The following is a 21556-nucleotide window of genomic DNA, read 5'->3' on the forward strand; positions in this document are numbered from 1 at the left end:
GTCAGTGATGCCATCCAGCCATCTCATCCTCTGTCGTCCCCTTCTCCTCCTGCCCCCAATCCCTCCCAGCATCGGAGTCTTTTCCAATGAGTCAACTCTTTGCATGAGGTGGCCAAGTGTTGGAGTTTCAGCTTCAGCATCAGTCCTTCCAATGAACACCCAGGACTGAGCTCCTTTAGGATGGACTGGTTGGATCTCCTTGTAGTCCAAGGGACTCTCAAGAGTCTTCTCCAACACCACAGTTCAAAAGCATCCATTCTTCAGCGCTCAGCTTTCTTCATAGTCCAACTCTCACATCCATACATGACCACAGGAAAAACCATAGCCTTGACTAGACGGACCTTTGTTGCCAAAGTAATGTCTCTGCTTTTTAATATGCTGTCTAGATTGATCATAACTTTCCTTCCAAGGAGTAAGAGTCTTTTAATTTCATGGCTGCAATCACCATCTGCAGTGATTTTGGAGCCCAAAAAAATGAAGTCAGCCACTTTTTCCACTGTTTCCCCATCTATTTGCCATGAAGTGATGGGACCGGATGCCATGATCTTCGTTTTCTGAATGTTGAGCTTTAAGTCAACTTTTTCACTCTCCTCTTTCACTTTCATCAGGAGGCTCTTTTGTTCGTCTTCACTTTCTGCCATAAGGATGGTGTCGTCTGCATATCTGAGGTGATTGATATTTCTCCCGGCAATCTTGATTCCAGCTTGTGCTTCTTCCAGCCCAGCATTTCTCATGATGTACTCTGCACAGAAGTTAAATAAGCAGGGTGACAATATACAGCCTTGATGTACTCCTTTTCCTATTTGGAACCAGTCTGTTGTTCCATGTCCAGTTCTAACTGTTGCTTCCTGACCTGCATACATGTTTCTCAAGAGGCTGGTCAGGTGGTCTGGTAGTCCCATCTCTTTCAGAATTTTCCTCAGCTTATTGTGATCCACACAGTCAAAGGCTTTGGCATAGTCAATAAAGCAGAAATAGATGTTTTTCTGGAACGCTCTTGCTTTTTCAATGATCCAGTGGATGTTGGCAATTTGATCTCTGGTTCCTCTGCCTTTTCTAAAACCAGCTTGAACATCTGGAAGTTCATAGTTCATGTATTGCTGAAGCCTGGCTTGGAGACTTTTGAGCATTACTTTACTAGCATGTGAGATGAGTGCAATTGTGCGGTAGTTTGAGCATTCTTTGGCATTGCCTTTCTTTGGGATTGGAATGAAAACTGACCTTTTCCAGTCCTGCGGCCACTGCTGAGTTTTCCAAATTTGCTGGCATATTGAGTGCAGCACTTTCACAGCATCATCTTTCAGCATTTGAAATAGGTCAACTGGAATTCCATTACCTCCACTAGCTTTGTTCATAGTGATGCTTCCTAAGGCTCACTTGACTTCACATTCCAGGATGGCTGGCTCTAGGTGAGTGATCACACCATCGTGATTATCTGAGTGGTGAAGATCTTTTTTGTACAGTTCTTTTGTGTATTCTTGCCACTTGTTCTTAATATCGTCTGCTTCTATTAGGTCCCTACTATTTCTGTCCTTTATTGAGCCCTTTATTGAGTCTTTGCATAACATGTTCCCTTGGTATCTCTAATTTTCTTGAAGAGATCTCTAGTCTTTCCCATTCTATTGTTTTCCTCTATTTATTTTATAAAAAATAAATATAAGAAATGTATTTATTATAAAGAAAATAAATATATTGCCTTTTTGAGTACAAAAGCAAATCTTATTGTCAGAAGTTGTCTTTGTTCTGATATAGATCATGCATGAAGCATGATTCTGAATTGTTTAGTATCTTGGAGTTGCCTCAATATTACATATTCATATTATTTATATTACATCCATAGGTTAGAATCAGGAAATACACTCTTTTTAAAAAAGTTCCAGGTTTTTGTTTTGTTTTATTCTGAGGAGAGGGAAGCAAGGAATGCATTGAAACGATGTACAATTCAAATTTTTATCTTGTTCATTATAATCTTGAAACAAATTCTAAATGCTGATTCTAGTACCAAATACAATACAGGAAATAAGAAATTTAAGAGCAACTTAAATTGAGTTTGTCTTGAAAGGAATAAGAATAAAAATAAATTTTCATATATATGTAGTTGTGTAAGAAATGAATTTATATTAGCTCTCTGGTTTCACAGAGAACTAAAAAGAATATTCAATAAAGTGAAGTTTTGAATTAGCAACAATCATTTTATTCAATATTACGATTGAAAAAATATACAAATTATAACTGATTTTATTTGATTTTACCAGTTATTAAAATTTACATTTTTTAGGAGCCAAGACCTGGACAGTCTTATTAAAGTGACTCCCTCAGCAAAGAAAAAGTAAGTTTATTAGTATTGTTGAAGACTCATGAGCAAGTCTTCAATTTATGCCCCAGAATAAAGTTAATTATTTGGCTAAGGATGTTGAAAGGGATATTAAAAAAAAAGAAAGAGAGAGAAATTGATTTGCTGACATGTAACAATGCTGGATAGGTTTTTATATTGCTTCAATTTGTTACATAATAATATTGTTCAAATTGTAATATTGAAGCTAATTCTGTATAATGACTACCTGAGAAATTCATTTAATGCAATTATAGCTTAACTAGATTATTACTGCAAATTTAGTTAATAAATTATAAGTTCATAAAACTGAATAAACCAAAGAATATTGGCTTTATTCTCTTTCATAAACCTGAGGATTAATTTTTAAATGACTCTTCAGAAATTTGGTGACATAACCTTCCAATACTTGATTATAATATTTCTGCAAGAGTTTGAATATGCTCCGGTCTTCTTAAGAAGTTAAGACTCATTGTCCACTGGAGCAAAAGTTAAGAAAAGCATGAGAGAATCACTCCAAGCTGCCTCTCAAAATTATTTTGATAATAATGTTGGTGAAAAGCCTTGTGCAGTTGTAAGGAATTACTGAGAACAGAGAGAGGAAGAATGTGGACAGGAGGCAACGTGTGGCTACCTAATTCACTGTCAGTTATTTCCTATACTTGGCCTAAAGAAGGCCTTAACTTTCATGTAACTCAATTTATTTATAAAAAGAGAATGGTGATATTTAATTCAGTTCCTTTGAGGATTTAAAAAAGATAACTATTTAAGACAAAGTAGAAACTCAGTATATTTATCACTTTTTGTCTAGGATCCCATCAAATGATCTACAAGTGTCAAAAGAAAAAACACCAGTCATAAAATTTTCTAATTTCCAACTGCATTTGACCATTTATTTTGTTTTAGCAGTGAACAAGGTCTTGATGAACTTATTAACGTAAGCCCCAAAGCTGTCAAAAACACGGCTAGGTAAGACAAAGATGTTATTTACTTGCTTTGGTTTGTTTCTCCTTAACTAAGCATAATATGAATATAAATGACTTGTAATCATTCCATGGGCAAACTGAATGTAAATCTTGAAAAGTCATCATGAATTTTATATATCCCTGATAAATAAGATATGTATTTGCTAATAGAAAGAAAGACAACTCAGATAAAGCAAGCGAAGGGAGTGACTGGGCTAGAAACATAATTAGTCCATGCCCTGTTTATGGTTTGTAGTATTGATGGCAATACCTTTGTTTCTGGGTTTGATTAAAATTTGTTAATGCTTGTTAATTTTTGGAAAAGAGCTGGACACCTCATTAGATTCATTATAAGCAAATTTATTCATCTCATTTTTGGAAAGTGTTTGATAGTTGGTGGAAATTTTATGAGGTTCATTATTTTTTAGATGATTTGCTGCTCCTAGCAAAGTAATGGACCTAAAATGATAATTCTTTAAGTAGTATCTGTGATGATGAAAAATGAAATTCAATTTTTGCCTCTGGTTTATGGAGATTTTTATATCATTATACACTATTATAGATATATGTATATATTTAGATTATATATTTATATGTAATATTGTATATATTTAGATTTTTATATCATTATACACCACTATTATAGATATATATATTTGTATATATTTTTAAATGTTTTTATGATTTCACTTTTTTGAGTTTATCTGGTACATAGAAAAATCACAAATTTTGGAGATGGAAAGGAGGAACCTTAGAGAACTCATAGCCCAGTTAGTTTGAACAATTTCGCAAACCACTATTCCAGTTAAAGCAGGGCCTGGTGGCTCAGATGGTAAAGAATCTGCCTGCAGTGCAGGAGACCTGGGTTCAATCCCTGGGTTGGAAAGATTCCCCCCTGGAGAAGGGAATGGCTACCCACTCCAGTATTCTTGCCTGGAGAATCCCCATGGACAGAGGAACCTGGCAGGCTACAGTCCATGGAGTCTGCAAAGAGTCGGACACGACTGAGCAACTTTCACTTTTCACATTCCAGTCAAACATATTCAATTTACAGAAGAGGAAATTAAGACTCAGAAAGGTTAAGTGATTTGGCCAGGGTCACGGAGAAAACTAGTGGAAGATGAATAGTGGTTCTGTGATCTGTTAGGCAGTGAATAATTACTGAACACCTACTGGGTTTGAAGCTTACAACTAGGTATCATTAGGTGCACATTAGGTATAATTATAGGCCGTGGGTGCCAAAAAAGAGAATTCAGTAGATATATTCAATCTTATTAACAGCAGGCAATTATCATAGATTAAAGCTAATTATGTACTAGGGGCACAGAGATGGGACTCCAAGGCAATAATAGGTTGTCAATTTAATATATGTACTGCTTGCTGAATATAGAATGTATTGTCAGTGAGTTGCATTTGGAAAGAAAAGGAGAAATAAAATTGCTAATTCAATAAATATGACAACCAGTAAAATTTATATTCATAGATTCCTAGGAGTAGAAGATGTTAAAGATGGGCAGAGGATTAGACCAATCCAGTCTTCTCATTTCACAGATGAGAAGACAGAGGCCAGGGGTGAATATCTCATAGCCTTCCGTGAGTTCTTCCAACCCCCAGCCCAACTCCTGGTCTTTAAATCACAGTCCACAGACTTTGATCTCAAAATAAATGAAAGTTGATCTAGCACCTCAGGAAAGAGTGGAAATTACAAAGCTAGGCCTTTTGCTCTTGCCATGGGACAGCTAGAGGATGTTCTCCACTGCTTTCACAGGGTCATGTGAAACGTTACTTCTGTCTTTGAAGTGACTATGGCGCAAATTTATGCCAATGACCGCAAAACACCTTATAACTTTTGAACTACATGCAAGTGGGTGCATGCTAAATCACTTTAGTCATGTCCGACTGTTTGCTACCCTATGGACCATAGCCCGCCAGGCTCCTCTGTCCATGGGATTCTCCAGGCAAGAATACTAGACTGTGTTGCCATGCCCTCCTCCAGGGGATCTTCCCCACCCAGGGATCAAACCCACATCGTTTATATCTCCTGCATTGGCAGGTGGGTTCTTCACCACTACACCACCTGGGAGACCTACATGAAAGTAATGATAGCTAAATGTGCTGATGTATTCCCCTATATCCTTAAAGCAAAATAAATGAAAGCAGTAAGTTGAATAGGAAAAACATAACATTGTTTCCCAGATAAAATTTAGATATCAGATTCCTGTGTTTTTTAAAGAATCCAGGGCCTGAAAAAAGTGTCTATAAGTTTTCAATTCATTAAAATATGTAGCATGATACTATCAATCAAGGCAATTCAGGATTTGCTTTATTAACACAGGTGTTATCATTTTAGGAGAAGTAGTAAATCATAGCATGTGTTTATATGTTTTCTAAGCTAGTGATTCTCAAATTGTAGACGAAAAGCCATTAAATGGTCTTGTAATTAATTTAGTGACTGGCAGTCAGCATTTCCCCCCCAATTAACTAAAGTGAAAAAGAACAGAAAATGAGAGTTCTTCTTACATTGGGAAGTCTTACTTTGTGAAGTTTATATTTTATTATGTGTGTATGTCTGCCTGACTGACTGACAAAAAGGTAAAGTATTGAGCTATGATGTAAAATGTATTTTTTAATGACTTCTATGATTGTAGTACTCCTAGAACTATGATACCGTTCTATGATATAGCACAGTTCTAAGTTTTGCAATGAACCAAGTTTTCTGTCCTGAGCAGAACAGTAAAAAAGGAATTTCTCATGTTCATGTTTGCTTTTTTATACAATTTACTCTTAATTATGCTGGTAGGTGAAAATTATATGTAATTACACAAAAATATTGAGATTGATCTTATGTATTAAAAGGTTGAGGCCTTTGAACATATTATTTCCTCTACAAAATTTTATTCTTTTTAGTTTTTTTTCTTTTAATGTATGAATAATCAACATTTTAAAGATTGTCTTTCAGGCACAATTTAATTTTACACAGATTTTGTAACCAGTTTATACAAGAACATTATATTTTGGCTAATTCTCATATGTTTGTCATTTCTTTGATACTGTTTGTAGACACCAGTTGATTATCTTTAATTGAGAATATTATTACTGAAGATAATTCAAAACAGTGAAAATTTGTTTTAAGGGCTTTTTGTCTACCATGGAGATCTGAGGACAAGGATAAGAGCTGAAACTCAGTGAAGACATGAGCTGGGAAGCAAATTCTATGGAAATGCTTAGGGGTTGGGGAGGGAAATGCACACCATTTCCTCAGATTAAAAAAAAATTTATTGGAATATAGTTGGTTTAAAATGCTGTGTTAGTTTCAGGTTATACGTATACCACTCTTTTTTAGATTCTTTTCCCATGTAGGTTTTCTCAGACTTTTTGATGACTAACCTCCAAGTGGTTCTCCTTTAGTTCTTAATCTCCCATCAGACTTTTGAAGAGTAAACTATATTTTTATTTAAGGCAAGAGGACTTTGGAGGGGGAAAGAGATACAGGCAGGTAACTGTCTAAAACTGACTGGAAGCAGCTGTTATCAATCCCAAGATTTCTTGCTACTGTGGGCTATTCTATTTCTTTGGATAAATATGATAAAGTGGTTTAGAGGAACACTTTGAAAAATCACTAATTTCCAGCCCTTAAAAACAAAATATTATATGGATGCAATGAGTGATAGCAAACCATGTTCTCTAACTGAGGAAAGAAAGTGATAGCATTTCAACTGGGAAGTGGACAGTTATCAGAGCATGTCCCTAATCTGACCATGATTTCAGCTTTTTAAGTCATCATAGAGGAAAGAGAAGTCACAATTTTGATGGATTTCTGGAACTCTCTTTGCCAAGCCTTATGTTAAGTATAATCCCAGTTTTGGAGCTTATTAATTTTTTATAAAATGATATCACTTGTTGATGAATATGATTTTTAAAATATCAAGGACCTTGTAATCATTTGTATCTTCGTATTGTTAAAGCATTGTAGAGTAAAAGTGATAAATCACAAGATGTTTGCTGTGGACTCTGAGTCAGCGTGTGCTGGTAGATGGGCTCTGAACACAAACTGTGTAAAGTCAGAGTAGTTTTTCTCGTGATCCTACATAATGTATCCTCCCTGGATTGGTTGAAATGTATCTCAGATCTGTTCTATGCCAAACCAATAGGTGTCACAGATGAGTTTCCCTGTTGGCTCAGTGGTAAAGAATCCTCCTGCCAATGCTCAATCCTGGGGTTGGGAAGATCATCTGGAGAAGGGAATGGCAACCTGCTCCAGTATCCCTGCCTGGGAAATCCCATCGACAGAGAAGCCTAGCAGGCTACAGTCCATGGGGTAGCAAAAGAGTCTGACAACAACAACAACCAATGATAAAATAGCCAATCCCTTCTTCCAGTTCCAACCAACTTAAACCTGGATTATCTCTAACAAAACTGCTTTAATTTTTTTGCACTTAAAGAAATCAAGATCTTGATAAGCTCATCAAAGTGAATCCTGAAATTCTCCTCAACAATCAAAGGTAATAGAACTGTATTAATTTTTGTACTTTGGGTAGGAAGGATGTTCTGTTTTACTGTTAGTTCAAGCAGATTTATAACCTTAGTGAGCTTACCAAAAGAATTTATAATTAACCTTTTTATTTTTCTATTTAAAGAAACCAGGATCTCGATAACCTCATCAAAGTGAATCCTGCAGTCATCAGAAGCAATCAAAGGTAATCAAATAAAAGTAGTCATTTCATAGCTCTCCTGTCTGTTGCTCCTGAGTGGAGCAGATTTATAATATTGGTTTATAGACCTAGCACAAGCAAAAAAACCCTATTACTAATCAGAGTGTGTATTTTTTCTCTTTTTAACAGCCAAGCTTTAGACAATCTCATTCAAGTGAAACCTTCAGCACTCAGAAATACTAAGCGGTAAATGACTTTGCCTAACTATCTTGACATGTACCCAACGTTCTTTCTTTCTTTTCTTTTTAAAAAAGAAGCCTTTTGTTTTTCTTGTGTTCACATGAGCACACATTTATAACCCCTGTGTTTCCTGTCAGCAAAGAACATGCTGTACTCTTCTGGAATCAACTGCACTCTTTCACATGCAGTTGTGTATTTCTTTTTTGCACAAAGCAAATATTTGTTTGTTATCCATAGGAAATAGTGTATCAGGCCTGAAATGAAAAATGTGTGAAATAAATTAAGAGTAAAACACATTTTGGAAAAGCGGGACCAAACCAGTGATTTACATAGATGCTTACAGAGGACCAGAGTATTGGAAAGGATATTGAGTCTTCAGAATTACAGCTCCACAGCAAATCCAGCAGATTTTACCCTTGAACTCCCATTTTGAGTTTTGTAAATCTCTTACAGTTCACTATCTTTATGCCATACATGTTTAGTTGCTAAGTTGTGTCCAACTCTTTGCAACCCCATGAACCATAGCCCACAGACTCCTCTGTCCATGGGATTTCCCAGCTGAGAATACAGGAATGGGTTGCTATTTCTTTCTCCAGGGGTCTTTATGTCTTATCTTTATGTTGTATCTTTCACCAAAAGAGCTTATTCATTGATAATGTCCAGAGTGCATTGTATCAGAAGTCTACATTGTTCTGCTGACCTGAAATTTTGTTGTAATAAATATATAGCTGGGAATTATAGTCTCACTATTCTAGTCTCACTAGTCTGTAGGAATTAATGGAGTAGCTAACCAAGATCAACGAACAAGTTCAGTCTTTATGAACATCCATATGCTCTAGAATTAACTACCGAACTCCCAGTGAAAAGTGTCAGGATAAAAAAGGCACGAAAAGTTAATCAGATCTTAGTGATAATGGCTCATTATTCATTGACTATCATCCTTATTTCTAATAGGATTTGTTGCATACCATTCCTGAAATGTCTGTCTTAGAAGTACAGTTACAATGGAAGGATTTAATTCATGATAAAGATCAGTATATGTTGAAAACATGTAGTTCAGTTTGTTTCAGATTAATTTTTTCAGGAAAAATTGTTTTAGAAGTTCAAGGAAGCCATAGTTATAACTGAATAATATTATAGTTTTATTATTGTGATTTATATATTCTTTCTAAAAAATATGTTGATCCTTTATTTCCCAAAGAGATGGAGGCCTCAATGATAACCATATTTACAAAACCCATGTCTTAAAACAAGGCTTACTTACCAGGCATAACTGAATGTAGAAAGCCCTTTTTCAACACTGTATGCAAATTAGTTAGGTTTTTGCATGTATATTTAAGACTATACTACAACTGATAGTGTTTGTATCTTCAGCGTGTGTACTTTAATCAGGTGGTGAATTATTATTTCAGTCTTTGGTAGTAACTGGAAGTTGTCTTATGCTTTTGGTATTGCTTTGTAAAAGATGTTCATTTCAGAGAGGAGTGTTCGCCTTTACCATTTAGCATAGTGATTTAAGTATTGATCATTCCATTCAAGGAGAGTCATAATTTTTAATGGTAAATAGTGAGGTTTTGGTGGCTCAGACGGTAAAGCATCTGCCTACAATGCGAGAAACCCAGGGTCGATCCCTGGGTCAGGAACATCCCCCTGGAGAAGGAAATAGCAACTCACTCCAGTACTCTTGCCTGGAAATCCCATGGATGGAGAAGCCTGGTCGGCTACAGTCCATGGGGTCACAAAGAGTCGGACACGACTGAGCGACTTCCTTTCCCATTCTGGGATGAAGAAAGCAAATAACATACAGAAAATTGCTTTGAAGCCACAGGCAGCAACAGGACAGTGTGACATGCTTATCAGCCTGGTTCTTATGTCTTTTAGTTTGTTTTCTACATTAGTGTTTTCATTTGCCCTTTCTATTTGTGTGGGTTTTTTTTCCTTTTCTTTTTAAAATTTGTACAGTGTTGTGTTGGTTTCTACCATACAACAATGCAAATCAACCACAGTGAAAGTGAAAGTGAAGTCGCTCAGTCGTGTCCGACTCTTCACCACCCCCTGGACTGTAGCCCACCAGGCTCCTCTGTCCATGGGATTCTCCAGGCAAGAATACTGGAGTGGGTTGCCATTTCCTTCTCCAGGGGATCTTCCCAACCCAGGGATCGAACCCGGGTCTCCTGCATTGCAGGCAGACGCTTTATCCTCTGAGCCACCAGGGAAGCCCAAATTACATGTATATTGCCTCCCCACACCCACCCCCAGTCCTCCTCTCCACCTCTACCTCCAGCCTCCCTTCCCTCCCCCTATTCCACCCACCTAGGTCATCACAGAGCACCTGACTAAGCTCCTTGTGTTATACAGCAACTTCTCATAGCTATCCACTTTACACGATAGTGTATATATATTCATGCTGTGCTTCATCACTCAGTCATGTCCGACTCTTTGCAACCCCATGAACTATAGCCTGCCAGGCACCTCTGTCCTTGGGGATTTTCCAGGCAAGAATACTTGAGTGGGTTGCCATGCCCTCCTCCAGAGGATCTTTCCAACCTAGGGATTGAACTCAGGTCTCCCCATTGCAAGTGGATTCTATACTGCCTGAGCCACCAGGGAAGCCCTGGAATTCTCCAGGCCAGAATACTGGAGTGGGTAGCCTTTCCCTTCTCCAGGGGATCTTCCCAACCCACGGGCCAAACCCAGGTCTCCCACATTGCAGACGGATTCTTTACCAGCTGAGCTACAAGGAGGCGGGTGGGGTGGGGGGCGCTGATTTGATGATAATCAGCCAGGATATTCAAGAATCATCTCAGAATAAACAGGGAAGACTGAGCTGCCTATTTGAAAAAAGGGAGTTCATTCACTGTGTTCAGTCACCTGTATCTACAGTGTATCTCTGTGGCCCATTGATTTTAATGGGTAAAGAGAGGGGGCATTTTAACATGCCTCCCTGTAGAAATAATAGCCACAAAGCACTTTTACATCCAATTCAATGTGACAGGAGCACTGATTATTTAATAGTATAACAGCAGTGAATCAGAGTTGCTTTTGTGTGACTTTGCTGACATTTCCAGCAGCTGTATATTTAATTCACAGTTAGGGGGCGGAATAAACTTCAGTCATCAATCAGAATGTGAGCAGGTGTCCCTGAGCTCTTCTAGGAACCCAACAATGTGAACAAATGCAGATGTGCACAGAATTTTCATTTACTCAGGGAAAAACCGTGTGACTTTTAGCAGTGAGTTTCACATTTTTATGAACCAACATTAAAGAAAGATAAATATTTCTCAGTTATCTGTAGCCTGTAAGCAGCTGCTCCCATATGAAGGCTGAAACACATCCAGTGATACAAGTCTTTACTGTTAGAAGGGCATCGTTCATCTAAAGTAGAAAAAGTATTCTGAACTATTTGTAGAATTACGCACTGTGTGCGTGCTAAGTGGCTTCAGTCGTGTCTGACTCTTTCTGACCCTATGAAGGTAGCCTGCCAGGCTCCTCTGTCCATGGGAGTTTTCAGGCAAGAATACTGGAGTGGGTTGCCATGTCCTCCTCCAGGGGATCTTCCCAGCCCAGAGATCGAACCCACGTCTCTTATGTCTCCTGCATTGGCAGGCAAGTTCTTTACCGCTAGCGCCACCTGGGAAGCTCTTGTAGTATTATACTTCCTTCTTTATAAAGGGTGTCCTATTTGCTGAGACATGTCTTGCTAGTATTTCAATGAGACAAGAATTCTTTCCTATCTCCCTATTGCGTCTTTCTCATATTTCTGCCCAAGACAGAAAGCCGGAGGTGGGAGGCCACCTTGACCCTTTCTGTTGCTTCATTCCCTGGAATCAACAGGTCACTTTGAATGCTTCTCCTAATTATCCCAGGAACTGAGACACTTCATCATCCCCACTTGCTACTATAGCCCAGCTTACTGTGAGGCCTCCTGACTAGTCCATCTGCTGTCAGTGATACCTTCTGTCCTTCAGTCCATCTGCCACACTGTCGAATGATCTTCCTAAAACATAAATCTGATCCTGTCCTTCCTCTGATGAAATCCTTCAGTGTCTTGTCATTGCCACTGGATAACGTGTACCCCTTACCCTGGTTTCCAAAGCCTAGCATGATGTTGCCGCCACAGGTTTTCCACCCCCATTCCCTGCTAGGCTCCACCCACAAGCAAAGTCCAGCCACTCACTTTCTGACCTGCCCATACCTTGCTCCTCCGCCATCATTCTTGCATGGGTAACGGCTATTTATACTTCAAATGTGAGCTTAGATGTATTTTACTCAGGCTCTGAGAAGCCCACCCTGACCCATCACTTCTGTATCAGGTCCTTCTAGATGTTCTCAAGCTATTATTCTGTTCTGCAGAATGTTTGCCTCTTATAGGGAATTATTATTTAATAATCTGTCTTCAACTACTGGGTTTTTAAGAGCAAATATTGGGTCTGTCTTGTTCACTTCTTTATCTGCAGTGCATACCACAATGTGTGGCACATATTAGGTGCTTAATAAATATTCTCTGAGTTACATGCTAAATCTCAAAATAAATGAAGGCCTGTAATCACCTAGCTAGATAAAACCTATAGTGCCTCATAACTGTAACACTCTGAGCTCTCAGGAGTAAAACCAGACTGGAGGGATCTGTTATCCTATGACTGGCTTCCTTGCTTAAACCAATGACTCTATTTTAAACCACAATCTCAATGAACCAGAGTGAATTAGAGCCACTGAAATTCTCGATCATATCTTATATTTAAAATATCTAAGTTGATCATTTTCTCTATGGACCTGTTAATTTCTTTAATATAAAATCTTTAAGATTCCCTCATTAAAGCTAATTATAAAAATATGTAATGCTGGGCCCATTTTGCGAAGTCAATAGAGTTGAAGCGTTATAGCAGTTATCTCACTGTGTCCTATACTTCTTTCAGAGAGATAAATATTCCTTTTGAACTAAAGCTTAAAGCCTAAGATTTAGTTCTTGGCATAAAAGAAGGACCATAGTGAATTTTTTATATGGAGGCTTTTAATTTGGCAAATGTGTTTGATACTCTGCAAAAACAATTTAAGTAAGCTGTAGAGAGAGAAACATATTGCCGCTTTTAATAAACACCTCCCACATCCTCATAAGAGAGGAAGAGCAGTTGGGAGTGATCTGTTAACTTCCATGTAGAGCATATCTTATGAAAACCTGTATTATACGAGACATAATGATAGCTTGGTCCCTGGAATCTTTCTCTCTCTCTCTCTCTCTTTTTTTTTGGGGGGGGGGCGCTTAATCTGCTCTCTTAAGAAGTGTTATATTCCTTAATGGGGCTGTAGAAAATAAATTACATGATTATAACAGATAAATACCTACATTCAAAATGTATGCTATGATTCTACATAACAGATAACTCATATTTGTCCCTAAATTTTTGAAATCTACATAAAGAAAAACATTTTTAGTTACTATGGTTAACAAAATTTCTTTATAGCACTTCTTGCTGGATTCACAGAGAATTGGTGGTCTTTCTTAAAGTTGATTCCGACTGCTCATAAAATTACAAAATTACCAGGTCATCCTTCTATCGAACTGCCACAGAAAGGGTTTGGAATCAAGCGTTTGTTTGACCCAGCAGCATTTGGCTGGGCTTCTATAAAAATCTATTTTTCACACTTTGACTCACAGCTTTTCATCTTCTACCATGGTGTAAAAGACATGACATGATAGATGTGGTCTTAATTAAAAAATGAAAATTTATTTTCACATTCTTCAGCTTGGGAAGTTTATGGGTATTCTGAACTTTTTTAATTGTATTTCCAAACCTAACTGATGACACCAATCAGGGTGAATAGCCATAGCAAATCCACATTTTGTACTTTTCATAACCTGGAACTTTTAATTTTGCTTTAAATATTAGTATAGAGGATTCAGAATAAAATCTTATAGCCCACTCTAGCAAACTTGATATGTGGCACTATTTAATAAAAACAGCAAAATTTCTATAACTCTAATAACATGGCTTATTTGATGATTCACAGTTATATCCCTTTGGGAGTGTGCTTCTTTGAAGGCAAGTACAGGTTCCAATTTTGAATTATCTACCTGGAGTGGTTGGATTTGTGAGCTTCTGGTGTCTCCTCCTTGCTTAGGTCTAAATCCACTTCTGCCCTCCTTCACCATAGCTAGGATCCAAAAGATTGGGTCCTGGGGGTGGGGGTGGAGAATGGAAGTATAGACAGATCAAAGATGCAGTATCTGTAGCAACTGGGAGTGAAAAGTGCCAAGCAGGTAAGGGTAGCCAGCATCAGGCCGAGGACCTGTACATAATAGTATCTGTCGTGAGGGCAGAAGTGAATTTGTTCGCTGGGACTGCCATAACTAGGACCATAGTCTGAGTGGGTTAAAACAGAAATTTGTTTTCTCATCATTCTGGAGTCTAGAAGTCTAAGATCAAGAAGTCAGTAGGGCTGGCTCCTTCTGAAGGCCTAGATGGAAGGATCTATTCCAGGCCGCCCTTCTTGGCTGGTAGAGGGCTGTCTTCACCATTTGTCTTCACGTTGTCTTCCATCTGTGTGTATCCAAGCCTAAATTCCTTCTTCTAATAAAGATGCCATTCATATTGGATTAGGACCCACACTGATGACCTCCTTTGAACTTGAGGATCTCTGTAAAGACCCCCGTCTCCAAATAAAGGCACATTTTGACATGCTGGTGTTAGGACTTCAGCATATAAATTTGGTGGAAGGGCAATATTCGACCCCATAAGGAAGAGTTCCAAAATAAGGAAACAAAGCCAGGGTTGGGAGCTGAGTGAAAAAAAGGAAAGAAATATGTGCAATTCAGGGGTGAGGTAAGGCAGGCTCTGGGTGACTGATGCAAATGGAGGTGAAATGTCCATCACCATCTCTTGTGAGCTGTTTCTCTGTGGTCCTGGTGTATACTCTGTACCTAGACGTGTGCGGAGCTGGCTACCTTAAAGGTTCAGGGTCTAACATCTTTCCCCTGGCGTCCTTTTCATGTCTTTTCCCAGAGCTGGGTAAGGTAGCAATAAATTTCCACCAGAGAAGGAGAAAAGAGAATTTAAATACATTGAAGGCCATAAGTATTTTTGGAGCAGCTACTGCGTGCAAGGCCGTGTTAAGTCACAGTAATGTGATTTTATTCTTAAGTCATAATGAAAAACACCAGCTTCCTTTAAAAATGCCACTCAGTTCATCCAAGGTTAGCTTTGGAGGGAGAATCACTTCCTGGGATAGAATTCTCCTTCCCTAAGATTCACATTTCTCTCTCAGTGTTTGCCTCTGCCAACCATCCCAGTTTGACATTGCTGGGAAACCGGATTATGGAAGACCATGATCCTTTAAAGTTAAGTTAAATACTAAATTTTTAATCCATTATTCACAAGTGTTTGGTGAAGTATTATTTTTAAATGTTAAGGGGGAGGATAATTTAATACCCTGGCTGTCAAAATACTATGGTGAGTCCTGAGGTCAAGAGGTGCTTCTAGTAATTAAGGAAGGACCATCAAGGACTATAATGAAAGCTGCGTGCCACAGAATTGATGCTTTTGAACTGTGGTGTTGGAGAAAACTCTTGAGAGTCCCTTGGACAGCAAGGAGATCCAACCTGTCAATCCTAAGGGAAATCAGTCCTGCATATTCATTGGAAAGACTGATGATGAAGCTGAAACTCCAATACTTTGGCCATCTGATGCGAAGAACCAACTCATTGGAAAAGACCCTGATGCTGGGAAAGATTGAAGGTGGGAGGAGAAGGGGACGACAGAGGATGAGATGGTTGGATGGCATCACCGACTTGATGGACATGAGTTTGAGTAGGCTCTGGGAGTTGGTGATGGACAGGGAAGCCTGGCATCCTGAAGTCCATGGGGTCGCAAATAGTCAGATACGACTGAGTGTCTGAACTGAATTGATCAAGGGTTACAAAGGAAAAGCCTGCTGTCTCTGTTTCTAAATTCAAAAGATGAGATCTGGGAGGTCTCCTCATACAGTTCTAGCAGCTATGCTGGAGAAGTCAGTTTTGAATTTTATATTATTCAGACTGTAGCATCAAATGATTTTCATACTTCCAAGCTACTTCTGAAATCCTTTACTTTTTACATATATTAAATTGGCATATTTTCTACTATAACTCACATTAAAAATTAATTTAATTAATTTCTATATTTTCAAAGATATGTAGCTAGTATTTTAAATGTGAACTTTAAGTATAGCTATGGAATGCTGCCCAATTAGCATATTTATCAATTATTGATGGCTTGGATGTTATATAAAAAGAGTAGTAAGTCTCACTCCACATAAATACAAAGACTTTTATATTATTTTTTATCCTTATAAATATCAATTTGAGTCTATACACTGATTCCACATAAAAGAACCTTACTTGAAATCTACCATTCAGGACCAGAGAAGGGAGATTTATGAAAACTGGAGTTAATGCTAAAGATGTGAAAAGTTACAGCGGAAATGAAAATACAGTCCCTCAACATTTTGGAATTCATAGTGCCCACTGCAGTGTCACTACACTTCTATTAATTATCACTTATTTATTCTTACTCAGTTCAGGCATAACTATAGACATTGTGCCTATAAATTTTATTTACACTAACTCATTTATTCTCACTGAAACCTTATGAACTTAGATATTATCCTAGTTTACAAAAGGAAGCTTAGAAAGGTTGACTAACTGGCCCATAAAAGTAGGGGAAGAAATGCTACTGCTGCTGCTGCTAAGTCACTTCAGTTGCGTCTGACTCTGTGCGACTCCAGAGATGGCAGCCCACCAGGCTCCCCCGTCCCTGGGATTCTCCAGGCAAGAACACTGGAGTGGGTTGCCATTGCCTTCTCCAATGCATGAAAAGAAATGGCCTCACTCTTACTCCTAAACCATCCTGCAAACCAGTAGAGTTGGTGACAAAGCTTTTCCAAACTTATGGAAAAAAACTGAGAACTACCAGTATAATAGAAAAAATATATAAGCAGCTAATATTTACATAACACACCAGAGAACACTGTATCTCATGAAAGTGTGACAAATCATTGTAGCCCAAGATTTAAAAATCTAATTATCCCATTCATCCTCCACATTGTGGACTGTTGATTCAAATTTTGGGTTGACTTCTCATGTCTCTGTCATGCAAAAATCTGGAATGAAGGCTCTAATTAAATATTGAAGAATTGATTTCAGATGAGCAGGTAGCTCAGCTTCAAGCCTTGACTCTTTTACAAATTAGTTAATTGACCTTGGAAAATTCACTTAGAGTTGCTGAGCTTTGTATGCTGTCCTGCAAGGTTCCGTGAGGTCTAAATGAGATAATCCACATGGAAATACACAAGTTAGTCCTTTGTGATGTGAAGTAAGTATTCACTCAACTGATAGACATCAATCAGTTGTTTCTTTTCAGACTGAATTTCTCAAACCTCCAAAAAACTTAGTTTACTTCTCTCTCATAATGTAAAGGAGAAGGCAATGGCACCCCACTCCAGTACTCTTGCCTGGAAAATCCCATGGGCAGAGGAGCCTGCTAGGCTGCAGTCCATGGGATCGTGAAGAGTCGGACACGACTGAGCGACTTAGCTTTTACTTTTCCCTTTCATGCATTGGAGAAGGAAATGGCAACCCACTCCAGTGTTCTTGCCTGGAGAATCCCAGGGATGGGGGAACCTGTTGGGCTGCCGTCTATGGGGTGGCACAGAGTCGGACACAACTGAAGTGACTTAGCAGCAGCAGCAGCAGCATAATGTAATTTGTGCTCTACTTGAGTTGTATAGATCTAATAATTCAATGTCAGATTTTCAGTGTCCCATATTCTTTACAACCACAAATGCCTATGTTTAAAATTATGTACTGGTTTAAAATGTTTTATTCTAATGCTTTATTTCTTAAAATCATATGTAACTAAATCACATATACATATATATATTTAAATATTTGCTTATGTTTTTTCCTGTAGAGACCAGAACCTAGAAAATTTAATTGATATAAATTACAATGTGTCTAAGAATAAGAATGAAAGGTAAGACTTATTCGAATTTACGTTTTTCTTATGAATTCTATATGAACCTTCACAAATTATGTAACCCTGGACGATTTTCTGAGAGGTTGAACTGTACTGTGATGTTTAAATATAAATACTATCTGAATTTAAAGAAAAATGTACAGGGTACTTGGTTTCCCTGGTGGCTCAGTGGTAAAGAATCTGCCTGCCACTGCAAGAGACTTGGATTCAATCTCTGGGTTGGGAAGATCCCCTGGAGAAGGAAATGGCAACCCAGTTCAGTAATCTTGCCTGGGAAACCCCATGGACAGAGGAACCTGGCAGGCTACAGGCCACGGGGTTGCAAAGAGTCGGACACAACTGAGCAACTAAACAACTGAGCAACTAAGCAACACCACCCACAGGGTGCTTAATAGCTGATCTGAAAAAAGGTAACAAAATTTGAATTCTGTTAGAATTTCTGAGTAAAGGCCTGCTGTTCAATGGCTTAGTGTAAAAGGCATGACGGAAATTGAGTGCTCTGCACTTGGGCTGTGAAGATTTATTTTTACTTACTGTTGCTTGGTAGGTTTTCAGCGGTGCAGAAAGCGCTTTGAGATTCTCTGCCTTGGATACCTAGTGCTAAAAGAACGCACAGATTTGTCAGAGCCAGGAAACGGGACCTAATTTTGGAATTTCTTTACACCTCAGAGGATCCTGGCTTTGAAACTGTTGCACTTTTTGTTTCTTTTACAAGGAAGGTTAGGATGGAAGCTATGCTTCACTGTTGTTACAGATTGTTTAAATTAGGAAACAATTTTCAAAGTTCTGGATGTTTAACTGTTCTTCCCCCCCACATGTGGGAGGGCCCTAAAAGCAATAGGTTTCTGTTTTTAACCTTCCCCTCTTGCCTGGAAAATCCCATGGACAGAGGAGCCTGGTAGGCTGCAGTCCATGGGGTGGCTTAGGGTGGGACACAACTGAGCGACCTCACTTTCACTTTTCACTTTCATGCATTGGAGAAGGCAATGGCAACCCACTCCAGTGTTCTCGCCTGGAGAATCCCAGGGATGGGGGAGCCTACCGGCCTGCTGTCTACGGGGTTGCACAGAGTCAGACACGACTGAAGCGACTTAGCAGCAGCAGCAGCAAGGTGCAGCTGCCTTTTCTGTTTAAAAATTTTTTGTTATGTGAATAAGTGATATTGTTGGTTCATGCAGAGGACAGAAAAGTAGAGGAGCTGGCTCACTGCTTGGTTTGTTTGGTTTTCCTGTCTGTTAAAGGCTCTTTCCTGTGCGAGGTACATAGTTTCTTTCTGTCCCCTTCATTCCCTAAATCATCTTCTGCTTTCTCTTTCCGTGATCTCAAGCAAGCCTTTGAGAGAACAAGGGAGGATACATTGTCAGAAGGATCCACCATTTTGGGAATAGTACTGGGCTTACAATTAACCAATCTCTTTCAAGTATTATTTGGAAATGATCAAGATTTTAAAACTGACCATAAACGATGAAGTATCATGAAAGAACTTTTCCCTGAATGCGATTTGAGAGGTGTTTCAGTTTAAGTTGGGCTTATTCATGAAACAGGGTCTTACTAGAAAGATTAATGAGGAAACGGAAATTCAGGGGGCAGGAACTGCAGCCTGCCAGGCTCCTCTGTCCATGGGATTCTCCAGGCAAGAATGCTGGAGTGAGTAGCCATTCACTTCCCCAGGGCATCTTCCCGGCCCAGGGGTGGAACCTGTGTCTGGTATCCTGAATTGCCAGGAGACTCCTTTATCACTAGCGCCACCTGGGAAGCACATGGAAAGATTAATGAGGAAATGGAAATTCCAGGGCAGAAGCGTTAGGCTGGCCAGGCTTTACCGAGGCCTTCCCTGGAAGATTGCTCGTCCTTGGCCAGAGGGCGTTCCATCAGGAGTCCCCAGACATTAACCCTAGGGCTTCATCATTATTGTCGCTCAGCCATTCCTGAGTGTTGGCCTCTGCCCATTTTTCTCCTCTTCTTCCCTCTACTTATTATGTCCTTATTCTCTACCAGGGCTTCCCTATGGCTCAGACAGTAAAGAATCTGCCTGCAATGTAGGAGACCTGGGTTTGATCCCTGGGTCGGGAAGATCCCCTGCAGAAGGAAATGGCTACCTCCAGTTTACTTGCCTGGAGAATTTCATGGACAGCGGAGCCTGGCGGGCTATAGTCCCTGGGGTCACAGAGAGTGAGACATGACTGAGTGACTAACACCTTCATTCTCTACTCTATAGCTGTTTGGTAACCAAGGACTTTAGCCACTTCCCAGTTTCTCCTTCCTCATAACTTCTTCCTCTAGCTTTCTGAGGCTGTCTGGTCTCCTTCAACAAGGTGGGGTCGTGGCCGTCTGTGTAGAAGAGGTGTGTGATGGAAACACCGTGGCTGCCAGTAACGTATGCATGCTCTCCTTTGCTTTCCTACAATTTCATCTGTGCCTCCTGCCTAACATAACCCAGCAACCCCAGGTACATTCACAAATGCTCCCCTCTCCCAGTGGGGTTGTGATCATCACAGTCAGTTATGCCCAGAGGCCTTAACCACTGCTACAGAATCTTTCGCTCATCCCTGAGTTCTGTGTCTAGATATCATTCATCCTTCTTCAGTTCTATCACAGTCTTGTACAGGATCTAGCTACAAATTAAATGTAAAATGTAGCACTGCCCCAGCCATGACAGAACAACTATGATAAAAATTTTCACTTGAAAAAAAAAAAGTTTAAAAGAAATCCCTGGGCCCAATTTTTGTGCCCATCTATTCTGTTTACAGGCTTCTCTGGTAGCTCACAGAGATGCTTGTAAACAGGCTTGCAATGCTGGAGACCCAGGTTCCCCTGGGTCAGAAAGATCCGCTGGAGAAGGGAGTGGCTCCTTACTCCAGTGTTCTTGCCTGGAGAATTCCATGGACAGAGGATCCTGGCGGGCTACAGTCCATGGGGTCACTAAGAGTCAAACACAACTGAGAGACTAACATGTCACTTCATTCTGTTTACAGAATAGAAAGTTTCCTTTGACTCTCAAAACGGGTAAAGATTTCACTGAAAGAAAATTGAGAATCAGGGGATTAAGAGATTTGATCAGGTAGAGAAAATTAGTAAATTAAAGTAGTGTTCTGGTCTCAAGTTTTCTATTTCTCCAAAATAGAATACTTCCTTGTTTTAATTTTATTTCTTACTGAAGTTTAATTGATGTGCAATGTTGTGTTAGTTTCAAGTGTACAACAAAGGGATTCAGTTATACATATACATAATATATATTCTTCCTCAGATTCTTTTCCATTATAGATTATCACAATATATTGAGTATAGTCCCCTGTGCTATACAATGGGTCCTTGTTGTTTACTGATTTTTTATATTTAGTAGTATTCATGTTAACT

The 21556-nt window shown here is 39.0% G+C and overlaps 1 protein-coding gene across 1 annotated transcript in view; it reads left to right on the forward strand.

Moving 5' to 3' along the window:
* SCEL (sciellin) overlaps nucleotides 1-21556 on the forward strand; it is a 111539-nt gene that overhangs the window by 67680 nt on the left and 22303 nt on the right. Inside the window, exons 22-27 of the mRNA XM_052650034.1 lie at nucleotides 2279-2329; nucleotides 3239-3301; nucleotides 7740-7799; nucleotides 7935-7994; nucleotides 8139-8195; nucleotides 18134-18196. Coding sequence (XP_052505994.1) covers nucleotides 2279-2329; nucleotides 3239-3301; nucleotides 7740-7799; nucleotides 7935-7994; nucleotides 8139-8195; nucleotides 18134-18196 — 354 coding nt within the window. The remainder of the gene's footprint in view (nucleotides 1-2278; nucleotides 2330-3238; nucleotides 3302-7739; nucleotides 7800-7934; nucleotides 7995-8138; nucleotides 8196-18133; nucleotides 18197-21556) is intronic.

Source organism: Budorcas taxicolor, chromosome 12 (assembly GCF_023091745.1).
Source record: "Budorcas taxicolor isolate Tak-1 chromosome 12, Takin1.1, whole genome shotgun sequence".
NCBI lineage: Eukaryota > Metazoa > Chordata > Mammalia > Artiodactyla > Bovidae > Budorcas > Budorcas taxicolor.